Source organism: Ylistrum balloti, unplaced genomic scaffold (assembly GCF_031769215.1).
Source record: "Ylistrum balloti isolate Yb309-2 unplaced genomic scaffold, AGI_CSIRO_Ybal_v1 Utg372288, whole genome shotgun sequence".
In the NCBI taxonomy this organism is placed as follows: Eukaryota; Metazoa; Mollusca; class Bivalvia; order Pectinida; family Pectinidae; genus Ylistrum; species Ylistrum balloti.
Genome location: NW_026783064.1, coordinates 111,263 through 125,394, shown reverse-complemented (window position 1 = coordinate 125,394; position 14,132 = coordinate 111,263). Strand labels below are relative to the sequence as shown.

Here is a 14,132-nt window from a genome sequence, read left to right as displayed (position 1 = left end):
AGTTTCAATCAAGTAACATTACCATCAGGTCAAAATGTGATAGACTGTTTTACATCAATGATATTTCAGATCAGTTCAATAATGGCTCAAGTCTATAGCTATGCAAGACGACATGGGACTGACAAAGTCGGTCAATATTTGCTAAAGTTGTTGAACTTTCAGTTTGTCTGAATTACTTGACAACCTCTGGAGTGTTGACCCACATTGATATACTGCAAAAATGTCTTTCACTTGAATGTCAGCCCACATATTTGCTTATAGCCTTGATGTGAGGCTTTCTCTTGGTGCATCAACATCTTTCAAACATATCCAGTTTAATTCTGAGTGTAATGTAGATGAATAGATTATTATTGTTTGTAATGAAGATCAAATACTATAGATTATACAATGCATTTTTCAATTCCAAGTATCTATTATATGATCACATGTCCATATGTGAAGCTCTGGCATGTTGATTGACAGACATCTAAAGTAATCCCTGGTCCTTTGTTATCATGTACCATCTTCATAAAATTTAATCACATGCAAATCTCAAAAAATTTGTGAGTTACACATTGAATCCAAAGAGGTCAAATTCCTTCTTAACTTCTTACAAAATTTCTCCTTTGACCTTACAATACAAACCATCAATATCTCAAATTAGAAAATATTTGTAAGGCATTATATGCCACGAGTATAACTGGCTGACTAATCTCTACAAATGGTATAATGGTGACTTTGACCTTGACCTAGAAATGGAACATCGACAAAGTATTCTTAAAATAAAGTTTGATCAAAACTCTCCCATGAAATGAAGTTATCAGGAAAATTTCACCGAATGAATTGATGATTTGTATAAAGAGTAATACTACCCTTGACCCTTGACCTCTGAAACATGAACTCATATGAGGTATGTTCATATAAGTTATAAAAAAAAAAAAACAACCATAGTTCATTTAAATTTTATTGACTTTCAACAATGAGTTAATGTATAAATAACGGTTTCATTTTTTTAAAAAAACACGCAAATTCCTTAGGAAAACACTTGAAAGAAGAACATACAAAAAAAATAAATCTCATAGCAGGACTAGGTTAGATATAAGTCATGATAGCATTACACACTCTTTATATTGAACTTAATTTCTCTTTAAATGCAGACAAAGTTGACAAACTAACAATATTTATGAAGTCAATGAATCAAAAGACAAAATCTCGTGAAGTGATTTTCTGTAATTCCAGATGTTATTTCTTAATGTAATATATTAAGAACAAACTTGAGCAGTGTAATGATACACAATGAAAGAGAGATTATAAAGAGCATATTCCATTCTTCAAATCCCCAAAATAACCTTTAGTAATCTCAGATATTTCTGTGGGTCTCTATCTTCATTCTTTTACAAAAAAATCAATATTCTGAAGACACTTGATTTCATGGTTAAATATAGCACAGTAAATCTGCTTATATTAATTTCAACAGTTCTTTGGACATTACGAATTTGTTGATTAAAGAGTACCGACAAATGAATGAAAATAATAACCTCACAAAAATTAATGATTTCACAGAAACATAAAATCATTCTGCATCTGCCAGATCTGGATCTTCTCCAGAGAAAATATTAATAGATGAGAGAAGATGTGTGGCCAGCTTGATTTCTTATACAAAATATTTTTTTTTACCTATTCAAAGAAAAAAAAAGAAAACCTGTAAAGTCTGTGACCTCTTGCAGTGTTGGTTACAAGTGACCCCAATTTACCATGTTTTAAATCAAGAGTAGCTCTAGGTGTTTGGTATCATTAAAAACAAGAAATGTGGAACATATCAATCAAACTGAAAACAAAAAAATAACTCTGGTTAAATCTTGAAACGGTTTGAAAATGAAAGAAGTGAGGATGTGTTGAAACAGATGTTGCAGTTACGTGTTCTCAATGACGACAGATACATTTCCTAACATTTTTGGTGATTTTTTAAAATCCTTCATCACATTCCTGCTTTAACATGAAATAATCATAATCATTCACAAATGTGTTTTAAAACTTTTAATTACATAAACATTATCAATTTTGATTTCTTTTCATGTTAACACTGATAATGTAAATTACACCCGAAATTCACTTTCAAATTGAAAACACAAATTGCAATTAAATTGAACGGTTAGCATCCTGAGGGCAGAAAGAAAGAATCGTCTGATATCTGTATATATAATATCTTTTTTAAAGAACAGGTATCCTGATCAATTATTTCACTGTACAGAATATGTCCTGTGACTAGAAAACATCAGGCCATTTAATTGCCATTTATAATGTCAACACATGCGCCTTTACTTCAATTCAAAATTAGTTCTAACATTAGGAATTGTCTTTCATATATCTACGGTAAACAGCTATCAGTATTTAAAATATATATATATATGTATATTTTTTTTCTTTTTTTTTTTTTCAACGTTCTTCTGCATAGGTGCTGCCATGAAACTTCCTGAAATCCAAAACTGCACAAACCTGAATGGCGGAATAAACATTTCAAATGACGGTTATATCTATAAATATACAATATCATACACCCCTTTTACAGTGCAGTAACCTTAGGGTATGAATATATAACTTAGGGAATGAGCTTCATGAAATAATATTTATATCAATCCTGTCAAACACTAAAAAATATGGGTGGTCTTATTTGTAGATATGGATTTATTGCCGGATAAATATATTATTTTCAAAGAAATTTCACCCAAAGCTTTTTTCAAGGGTTTTGGGGGCCAATAATGGGTCCCATTCCCAAATAAAATCTTTTCATGAAGCCAAATTCCCAAAATTTCCAATTTACTAAAGAAAATTCCTTCCCAATTCATCAATTTTCTTTCAAAATTTCCATCCAAACTCAGTGAAAAAAAAAATTTAAAAACCTGCATCTGCACTATGTAATCAACAGGAAAAAACATGCCACCCATTATTTACATCCAATAAAAGGACAATTTTGAACAAAAAATTATTTAACCAATTCATGAAATCATTTATTCTACAAATAGTTTTTGCTTTTTAAATGATACATAAATTTACTGGTATTCCATTTGAGTTCCACTGTTCAATCTATTTAAACAATGTCATCACCAGTTCATTGATTCTCTGTTACACTTGCTGACCCTTCATCCACACTAGTGCTGTTGACCACTGTCATCACATTAGAGGGCTCAGTGTGGTCCATTACAGCACTGCCTTGTATTGTAATAAACTCGGTTTCAACCTCTGAAGCTGCGTTGGTTATTTCAGCCAGAACTGTTAAACTGTCCTGCTCTGAGCTGTTAGCATTGGAATCGGATGAAACACTCTGTAAAGCTGTGCTCTCTGTCTGACTATCTGTCAATGCTTCACTAGTACCTGTAGTATGACTGGCTATGGAGGTGGTATGGCTGTCATCTGTACACTCTGTCATCAGCTGAACAAACTCCTGGAATGCATTTTCGTCTGACACTGCCACGTGCTGCTCTTGTGATTCCTCAACAAGAGTTGGGGTGAATTCCTCCCCTTCTGTTACCCTATTATCTAACTCTCCATTATTTGCCTCCTCCGCTGATATTTCAACCTTATACATCTCCCCATTAATCTCAACATAATCACCAGAGGACAAGTTCATAAGCTGATCCTCTGATAACTGTATGTCTGATTCTTTTTCTTTTTTCGTTTCTGGAACATTTTCTTGCTGAAATGACTTTAATATTTCTGTTTCCATGGTAACAATTTCTGTTTCCATGATGTTTTCACCGAGACCTTTAGAGGTCTGCACCTCTTCCACATTTAATGCCTGAGAGTCAGGGTCTGCAATGACTTCCTGGCTTTCCATGATGCCGGGTTGTTCTGCAAGAGCTTGGAGTCCTTCAATGGCCTCAGCAGCTTCATGTTGTACGAATGTATTAGATTGACCCTGTTCTAAGATGATTATATTGTTCCCGTTAGATTGGGGGTTGGACACACAATTTGCTATATCCTCTATATTTATCACATTTTGCACCTGAACAGCACTCTTTTCACACGCATCCATCACAATCTGTAACTGTGAGTCGTCAGTTGTGGTGGTGACAATATCGCCAACAGTCAGAATGTTTTGGACACTATCATCTTTACCCGAAACAGTGGAATTGCTGTCAGTGAGGAAACAACTTGTCGAACCATCATCTCTCATTACAATCTCTATATTATGTTTCTTTTTCATGTGTTGGAAAAGATTTCTGCGCTTTGGATTCATATACCTGCACAATACACAGGAGTAAACATGTGACGGTGGAGTTTGATCCTGCACATTGTGTTTGCGCATGTGGACTAACAAGTTCTTTTTACTTCCTGTTCTGTAGTCACATACTACACACAAATATTCATCTTCTCCCTGTTCAGGCAGTATCGCCTTGTGCTGTGCATGTAAATGCTTATACAGATTTAAAAGTTTTGCAAATTTCATTGTACAATGGTTACATGCAAATATCTTTTCCTGGCTGCTGTAGTCTGTCTTGTATGGTTTCTTGTCAAGGAGAAGATCTCTGGAATCTGTCGAACCATCCACCGAAGCCTCATCGGAGCTGCGACCCTTCTTCTGTATGTCAATATGGTGCTGTGACTTCATGTGGCGAAGGACATGTTCTTTTTGTGTGCCTCGGTAATCACACAAACCACATTGGAATGGTTTTTCATTAGTATGTATAAACATATGTCGCCTCAAACGACTTTCACAGTCTGTCACAAAACTACAGTGTTCACAGTACAGCTTCAGCTCTGGGCCCTTCCTGTGAAACTTCATGTGCTGTTTTAGATCCTTTCTGTTGACAGCCATTGCACCACACTCCTCACAAGAGAAGGCACGGACACTGCCTTCCTGAGAATCCTGTGGAAGATGCCTCCTCTTGATGTGGACCTTTAGATCAGGATTTTCATTGGCACATACATAGTCACACAGGGGGCACTTAACTTTCTTTACCTATAACAGAAGTATTACACACATGAAAGTAATACATAAAAACCATTTTCAAATAAAAGTACCCTACAGCTGGACATTTTTCATATCACTCTTCCGTAAATCAGTTAACACTCAAGTATCACTCAGTGTGTTTCTGTGTTTCTTAATTTCTTCAAGAATAAATTCAGAAGATTTTAATTTCACAAAAATTATTGATATTCATAAAACCTTTCTCTCTCATTAACTCTGTGAAATAAAGAAGTAATCAAATATCAAAATATATAAACACAAGGCAATGACTTTGGAAAGACTGTTTAGAAGACACACACTGAGCTGGAAATATCTCTTAACCCCTTCAGGACATGGTGTTGGTGAGATTGTCCAGTAACAGTAATATTCCTTCGACTGATTAAAAAAAGAATACTGATGACCATGAAAATCAGATTATGTGATATCATGGTATCACAAGGAACAAAATCTGCTAGTGTAAGAGTTCATGACATATCTTAAACATCAACTTTTTATTTCAAAAGTAGTCAAGTGTGACCTTTGACCACCTAACTAGGTCACTGTCCAAGTATGACTTTTGACCCTTAACCAGGTCACTGTTAAGTGTGACCTTTGACCACTTTACAAGGTTACCTTCAAGTATGATCTTTGATTACTGTACCAGGTCACTATCAGATGTGACCTTTGACTACTTTACCAGGTCACAGTCTAGTGTGACCTTTGACTACTTTATCAGGTCACAGTCAGGAGTGACCTTTGACTATTTTATCATAATCTTCACCATGGAAATTTAATAAGGTGTAGAACTTGATGATATAAAAATATGGTGCATGTGTCAACACAATTCAGTCATGGATTTAGGAAATATATATTATATAAAAGTATGTATTTTTTTACAAGAGTTAAAATGGGATCTATGACCCCTGACCTTTGACCCCAAGATATAATCAAGTACTCGTTTAGAAGACACAATGCAAAATCTTTTTGCTGCGAAAAGACACATAAACAAAAACACAAAGTGATTAGTTTATATCCTAAACAACAAATAAAGGGTTTAATAAAAGGAAGTTAATTTTGTCAACACGTATACTATCATATTTGGATCAGATCATTCCAATCTTCCTTTCAATATAATATGATTATAAACAAACCTCATGTCTGTATTTGACATGCCTCTCTAGATGTATTTTCTGTCTGAACGTCATGAAACAGAAGTCACACTGGAAATCACGAATGTCGTCATGTATGGCCAGATGTCGCTTGAGGTTACTGCTGGTAGCTGCTTGGTACCCACACTTATTACAGGAGTGAGGCTTTTGAGCTACAATATACAATGAGTTATCAGTACCCTTTACAGCATAAGACTTCTGTCTGTAGTTACAGTACAAACTTCTGTGAATAAATCACTACAAAATGAATCAAGACTTTCTGAGGTTTGAAATGCTTACACTTGAAACTATGGCACTAATGCTAGGTTATAGACTTGTGAAATCTGATTCTGGTGCAATAAAGTAGCTGTGATAGTCAATGTTTAAACACTGTAAGCTTACCCATGTGTTTTTTCTTGTGTTTGTACCAGTTAGCCTTCTTTGGTGTGGTATAATCACATATGCCACAGATAAATGTACCATCGTCTGTTTGGTCAAAAGGCACAGTCTCCTTGTCAAAATAGAAATCCACTTCTATAGTCAAAGTAAAATCTACATACATATTTGTTATAGATATAAGAACACTGTTTAATGGGAAATTTCTGCCTCCATTTGAATTTCGCCCTTTTCATTAATGAACAGGAAGAGCAAAGTTAAGATGGGAATGAAAATTTGTTCATTTATATAATACTTTTATCGATCCTCTGAGGGTGAAATGAACATGAATAAAACAAATGCAAAATTTTTAAAAGTTTCAGCTATATCTGAAATCAAAATTAATGTATATATGCAAGTTCTCAACATATAGCTCTCCACAATTCCACTTTTTGAGGAACAAAACAGTAAGATTTTGTAAAATGTAAATTTACTTCTTCTACAACATCTATGAAACCAGTTTTACCATTTTATATTTCCATAGCATTGATATTGTTTCTAATACATGTGGAAGAAAACACTGAAGGTAACCCAAGGCCTGATTATTAAAAACATGTAACACTAAAAATTTGTCAAGTCTATTTTCAGAAATTCAAAACTGACTTCAAATTTATAGAGATTGGAAATAATCATTTGAAGACAAGAAACCTAAATCGAATTTCTGTTGGCAGTATGTTAAGCTAACCTGACAAAAATAACAGATTACCAATGTTAAGCTAACCAGACAAAAATACCAGATTACCAATGTTAAGCTAACCTGACAAAAATAACAGATTACCAATGTTAAGCTAACCAGACAAAAATAACAGATTATCAATGTTAAGCTAACCAGACAAAAATAACAGATTACCAATGTTAAGCTAACCAAACAAAAATACCAGATTACCAATGTTAAGCTAACCTGACAAAAATAACAGATTACCAATGTTAAGCTAACCAGACAAAAATAACAGATTTCCAATGTTAAACTAACCAGACAAAAATAACAGATTACCAATGTTAAGCTAATCAGACTTTGATACATTGATAGTTACCTCATTCTTGTCATCCTTGACCTGTGGCCTTGTAACCTTAGTGCCTTCAGGGAGGTGGACAATCACGAACTCCTGTGGTTTTCCTTCCTCTGTGTCCAGTTCTTTGGTCTCCTCTACCCCATCAGGGCGCTGTATATTGACCCGAATTGTCTTGATTTTGGATGGCGATGCTTGCGCTGCTTTTTTCTCTTTTCCAGGAAGATTAGCAACTCGACTTGAAATAATTGGTGTCTGCGTAGAAATTGTTGATACGTTACTACTCTTGGTTAAGTTTCTCATTGAAATTATTTTCTCTGACAATATGTTTGTCTCATTAACTTCCTCCTGAGAATCACCTCCAATGAATTGAATTTCTATTTCATCTGTATCTTTGAAAGTCTTATTGGATAATAAAATTTTCCGAATTATATCCTCATCAACGTCTTTATCTAAGTTAGTGACAGCAGTTGCTGAAAGTTCAGATGCCTTAGCATTTGTACCCAATTCCTGAACCATGTCTTGCAATCGTATCAGTTTGTAACCTTCTAGGTTCTTGACAGTTTGGTCAGGTTGTTCTATTTCAGTTGCTTTATCATTATTAGTCATAGACATATCCTCATTTTCTTTCCTTTGCACCAGTACTTCTTTGCCAGTTACAAGATGAGCATCTGTCTCTTTGCTAACAGTTGCTACAAATTCCTTGTTTGGAGTTTCCGTGGTAACGTCTGCAGTAGCCTCCTGAGAAATCTCAGTGGCAGTCTCTGTCATTGTAGTCACCATGGCAGTCGCCATCACACTAGCCTCAATGGCAGCCTCTGTCCCGGTAGCCTCAATGGTAGTCCCTGTAACTCCATCTTCTATGGCAGTGTCCGTCACACCAGTCTCCATGGCAGTGTCTGTCACACCAGTCTCCATGGTAGTCTCCGTCACAGTAGCCTCCAATGCAGCCTTCTCCACACCAGCAGCTAAACTTGTCTCTTCTACTGTAGCCTCTATGACCATTTCCTCAATACCTGAATCAACTTGTACTCCATGTGTTTCACCAGAGGAAGGAGTCTGCGATTCATTCATGTCTTCAGATAAAGTGGTTACCATAAAATTTTCTCCAGAGCTGCCTAACTCATTTTCTCTTATCAGCAGAGTCATAGTTTGCTGGGCAATGTTTTCTAAATTTTCCTCACTCACAAATGCTTCTGATCTGTCAAGGGTAGTGTTTTGCTCCTTGGAGAGAGCATGCTCTGTAGGGTCTTGTTCAACTATCACAGTGACAGTCCTTGTATCCTCCTCAATGGGCTCTACAACATAATATGTTACAAATTAGGTAGCTATAAAGGAAGCATGCATCATATTTTTCTCTTGCAATAAACTCATGCCTGGAAATAAGCCCATATGTATTTATTGCTGTTCTGTAGAATTACCTCTGAATGCTTCTTTTATTCAAAGTTAATGTATTGAGCTACTAGACTTGTTTCAAATCAAACATGACATATTATATTTTTCGATTTTTAACGCTTCCTACAGATTACTAAAACACTTTCTTCATTCAGAAAGATTTAGTATTTTAAACAATATGAAGTAATCAAAAGATTCAAACTTTAAAAACATTTCACAGATGTACATACGTATAACAATTTCTCTGTTAACAGGTACAACTTCTTCCTCAATCCAGTTAGTGTCCACCGTCTCCATCACCACATCCTGGTGGTCAGTCTTGTCCACTTCAGCCCTAATGTGATCATCTTTCCTCTCCGACTGGTCAGTGTGAATGTCCATTCCAGATTTTGATAAAACTACAGGTGCAAGTTTGATGCTGGGAAAAGATATCATATAATAATTCATTACAGTTGTAACATGTTACAAAATTTTAAAAATAAAAATCTCTACCTTTTTAACTGTCCTTCAATTGTTTGCTTTTTCTGATGAAATTTCTATATCTATCCTTGCAATAAGTCCATGCCTGGTAATAAGCCCATCCATACCTATGAGATTCATCAGGATAGTACAAATATAATTTCAGATATTTATCTTTAACACAAACAGCAATTAAAAACTGTTTTCAAAATCATCTTTCAAAATCTTTTTATCTATAAATTATCAATAGAAATCTTAACAAAATCTATATCATTTTCATATAAGCCCATTCTCCTGACTTTGAGTCACAGCTGATGTTTAGGGCTGCTAGTGCCCCCAAACGTTTATGGTTTTATAATATATATAATACTGATAAGTCTAACATCACAAAAATGTTAAAAAGTTACCAGGCTAAATGATCACTGTTCAATACTAAGTTTCCATTTTTTAGATAATAAACCAAAGAATGTTAGGATCATCTTTGAAACAAAGGTATTGTCTACAACAGCTTAGCAAGATTCTACTGAATCAGAATATTATTAGATAAAGTACTAGAAGTATGTTTGATTTATGGAAGGAACTGAAAGCAGCAAAGGTCAGAAACAATACAAATATATTGCACTAATCACATTTCAGCTTACTCTTTGTCCTTGGCTTTCTTCTTTGCTGATGATCTTGATTTTGATTTGTCAGCATCTGCATCTGAAAAGACAACATTTTTTTACATCACCATAATTACTCAGCACGAGACATGTGAATAGCAATATGAAATGATCAGTGTAAATTTCATATGTAGATTTACGTGTAGGGTGTTTTCAATGGAGCAAAAGATGCTTATCCTTCTGGAACACTTAGTCCTATTCTCTGCGTAATTTTTTCAGGAGTCTCTGTACATGTAAATATTTCTTTTGTTCAAAGTTTGCCCTAGTTTTATTGAATTTTGATTAAGATTAAGTTGACATGTTGGTATTTTCTTTATAAGTATTCATTGGTTCTCAATAAACTTCTTCATATTGTTTTATTTCCAAAAAAAGGAATCTATAATGAGAATGCTACTTGGTTAAATCATAAATAGAAATTATGAAAGTCACGACAATAATTTTCTATATGATATATATAATGCACTGGTTCACACACAACAAAGAAGTTCTTACCAGCACTTTGACGCCGTTTGCTTGCAGGACTGAAGTTCATCTCCATGTCTTTAAAACGTCGGTTGGGAACCAACCCTCTGCCACTTCTCCTGGGTGAAAATGTATCATCACCAGACAGTGTAACTGTAGTCTTCCCTGACCCTTTCTTTCCTTCACCATCTATATCTTTATCCTCACTGACCTTTTTTCTCTTTGTTTCCTCTCTGTCAGGAATGTTATCAGCATTAGGTCTCTTTTGTCCTCTCCTCTTGCCAATATTTTCTTCGTCACTTTCATTTGATACTGATATCTTTGATTTTGTTGAAGTTTCCATTGCTTCTGACGTCTGTTCCTCAGGAACCCTGTTCTTCCCTGATGCTATTTTGTGTTGAGTATTATTGACCTTAGCTGTTGTCTTGCTTTTTGTACTCTGATTAGACACATCATCACACTGCTGGTTTTCCAACTCACTTTCTCTTACTTTCGATCCCTTGTCCAGTCTTTCTAACACAGCTTCCTTATTTGCTGCACTGTTTACTTTTTCCTTTGCAGACAAAACTTGATTCAAGATATCTGCATCTTTTGCTTCTTTGATCGACCGTCTGCTTGCTGGACGTTCAATCACTTTTGAGTTTGCAGCTGCTACCGGCAATTCAAGTTCTTCTACAGACTTTCTTGTTGACCGCCTTTTAGTTCTGTCATCTGTTGCCTGGTCTTCTTTTTCTTCCCTCTCATGTCTGACCATTATATTACCCTCTAGTGAACCACGATTTCGTGATGTTCTGCCAGTATTTGAAATCGAGTCATTCTTCAGAACTTTTGTATTTGCCCTATTGTCACTTTTCGACTGAATTTTACTGGCATCATTTGATTTAAACTCAGATTTTTCATTTGTCAATTTGACATTACCATTTTGTTCAGATTTGTCTTTTTTCTTCACTGATGATTTTGACTGGATCTCTGTGGTTTTATCTTTCCCTTGAATTCGTAGAGATACATTCTTTGTTTCTTTTTTCTCAGTTCCTCTTGGTGAAGCCTGCCTGGTTCTAGAATCTGGACGACTTTGGTCCGATTGTCGTGGAGAAGCATTTCGAGTCACCCTCCCAGTGACTTGCGGTGAGTGGTTCCTTGTGGCAGGCATCTTGTACTACAAACCCTTCAAAAACAAAATAAAAAAATTTATTCTTTTGCAATACTTTTTGTATCAACTGAAACAAAAGCAACTATAAGCTTTGAACTGTAAAAAAAACAAAGGAAAGGAAGATTCTTAAATGGATAAAAAAATAATTCAAATTCTTTGTAGTCGATATTGCATTGCCATCATATGTATAAAAGGGGATAATAAGGATATAAAGGTTGGGAAAAACTACACATTTATGTATAATACACAAACTGGGCAATTATATGCGAACTGGGTATGGATTAATTAGCCGAAATTACTTCAAAATTTTATTTTTTTCATTTTTTTTGGCCAAGGCACATCCATTTAGTCATGAAACATCATACAACTGTAAATATAAAATACATTTGCAAGTGGGAAAGTAATGAAAACAGATGCAGTACTTCCAGCCTATATAGCCTATGTTAAGATAGTACAGTTATTAAGCTACATCAAGTTTCTGAGTACCCAGCGCTTCTAATAATCATCTTTTTGTAAAACATAATTTAACATAAATTTATGCGACTTTCAATAATATAATGATCCAATTACTGTTTAAACAGTTTCAGCTAATTTTAGTGACAAATCCAGATCCCAAATGATATATTATAGGCCATTTTAGTTATTACATGCAAATTTGTGGTTTTCCATGACCTGATAATGTATCAGACAGTAGGGATAATAAAAGACAACTTTGTAATCAAGAAGAGTTTAATTTGTACTCATATTTGTCTGGCACTTGAAGTTGACTCTTTCTTTGATAAAAACCAATGAGCCAAACTGGGTCAGTTCAAAGCTTCCTGATAAAATGACAGTTACCTGATGTCCATTGTTGGAACCAGACATTAACCTTATAGAGTCCAAAGATTATTATTACTTACACTGGGCACAAAAAGTTAGGGGTTACTTTTTAAAGATACATTTATTAAAGGGCAAAAACTTTTGGAATATGAGATACAAAAGAAAAGCCAAACAATAAGAAAACAATTTTGACCCACATTAAATAAATTTCATTCAAGTGTATCATGTATGATTCAGAGTTCATATTCCTCTAAAACAAAGATAAAGTCCCAATGACTCTGAAAATTCAAAATGCTTCACTGGGTTCAGCAACACTATCAATAGTGAGTGTGTCCTCCATTGGCCCTAATAATGGCACAACATCAGCCCGGCATGCTGTGAATTGGGGGCTGTATAGTCATTTGTGGAATATGGGGCCATTCTTGACAAAGAGCATAAACAAGCTCCTGTAGGTTGACAGGAAGCCATGGAAGATTGATAATGCATTTCTGTAACATGTTTCATACATGGTCAATTGGGTTAGAGTTCGATGAATAACCAGAACAGTCCATACGGCAGGAAATGCTTGATAGTTTCTGCTATAAGGTACTCATTCTCAAGTCCAGCTCAGTTTGGTAGAGCATTGTCGTCCGTCAGTACAAAATCATGGTCAACTTTCAATAAAACAACAACTGACAGTTTGATTTTAATCCTGTGTTACAAAGGGTCTTACCCACGTTTACTGTAGGTTGCACAGGCAAATTGTTCCCGAAAAGTTATATTGCATACATTGGTGATAAAACAAAGATCAAGGAGTGTCAAGCACAATTTTTTTCAATGACAGAAAAAAATGACACATATTTATAATACTTAACTTTTTTGTGTCCAGTCTATTTAACATGAATATGGTCTATAAACCTGCAACTGTGACTGGTAAATCCTGTCGCTAATACCGAAGCCACTAACATGAGCCCTGATGTCACTTGTCATTAATTTATTCCTATTGCTAAGGATGAATTGGATATAGTATTATCTTCGGACTTACACACTTTAACATATGAATGGAACACACTTTATGCACGCTCCTTTGCGTATGTTTTCAACAGAAGAATTTTGAAAACAATTTTCATAATACAATATTTAGGGACAAAATCTTACTCGTATTCCTCCGACTGGAAAATATGGTATGACGTTACCCGTACATGGAGACCTATAATTGTGATACGTAAGATAGAAGAGACTGTTAGTTGGTCGATTCATTATCTTGCGTTAGATCAGGTGTATGTCGTTAGTTTATCGTTGAGTAAGGCCGTATGACAATCATTTTTACGTCATTAAAAAGCGACAGACGCTCAACAAAGAGCCAGTTGAAATCGCCTTTTCGCTTAAACCAATGCTCATCCACAACAAAGTTTTATTGAACGTAACAAGATGGTTAAATTGTTTAAAATGAAGTGATAGCACTATTTTGTCGAAATGTAAACTTGTTGGTCGGTGCGGAAATCTTCTGTGGGGAGGAAGAAAATTCAATATGGACGACTGATTGTGCTTTCCATGTAAGGAGATTGACACTGCGAAGCAGACGCCGTAGTACCTACCCATATAATTTTCACTAACAGCCTTTCGTCTGTGAATTTCCTTATATTCTGATAAATATTAAACCAACTACATTACGGTATATTAACC

General features: G+C 35.0%; 1 protein-coding gene across 3 annotated transcripts; it reads right to left on the bottom strand.

Annotated features, from left to right (window-relative positions):
* Positions 1 to 930: 930 nt before the first annotated feature.
* On the bottom strand, positions 931 to 14,111 carry LOC132564471 (uncharacterized). Of its 3 annotated transcripts, none has more exons than XM_060229123.1 (8): positions 14,045 to 14,111; positions 10,529 to 11,663; positions 10,016 to 10,076; positions 9,146 to 9,333; positions 7,545 to 8,818; positions 6,478 to 6,586; positions 6,079 to 6,248; positions 931 to 4,939 (listed from the first exon to the last, which is right to left on the bottom strand). In XM_060229123.1, the coding sequence occupies exons 2-8, from the start codon at positions 11,646 to 11,648 to the stop codon at positions 3,089 to 3,091; spliced, it is 4,773 nt and encodes a 1,590-aa protein (XP_060085106.1). In that variant the 5' UTR covers positions 11,649 to 11,663; positions 14,045 to 14,111; the 3' UTR covers positions 931 to 3,088. The 3 variants fall into 3 exon arrangements, with proteins under 3 accessions (XP_060085106.1, XP_060085108.1, XP_060085107.1); XM_060229125.1 differs by having other exon boundaries at positions 6,478 to 6,583; XM_060229124.1 differs by lacking the exon at positions 14,045 to 14,111 and adding an exon at positions 13,605 to 13,684.
* Positions 14,112 to 14,132: the final 21 nt, after the last annotated feature.

Bases quoted from the DNA above. Each gene is read 5' to 3' on its own strand.
- LOC132564471 (XM_060229123.1), bottom strand. From the start codon at position 11,648: ATGCCTGCCACAAGGAACCACTCACCGCAAGTCACTGGGAGGGTGACT. The intron at 10,077-10,528 runs GTAAGAACTTCT...TTGTCTTTTCAG, and splicing joins CAAACGGCGTCAAAGTGCTG to ATGCAGATGCTGACAAATCA. The intron at 8,819-9,145 runs GTATGTACATCT...ATTATGTTGTAG, and splicing joins TAACAGAGAAATTGTTATAC to AGCCCATTGAGGAGGATACA.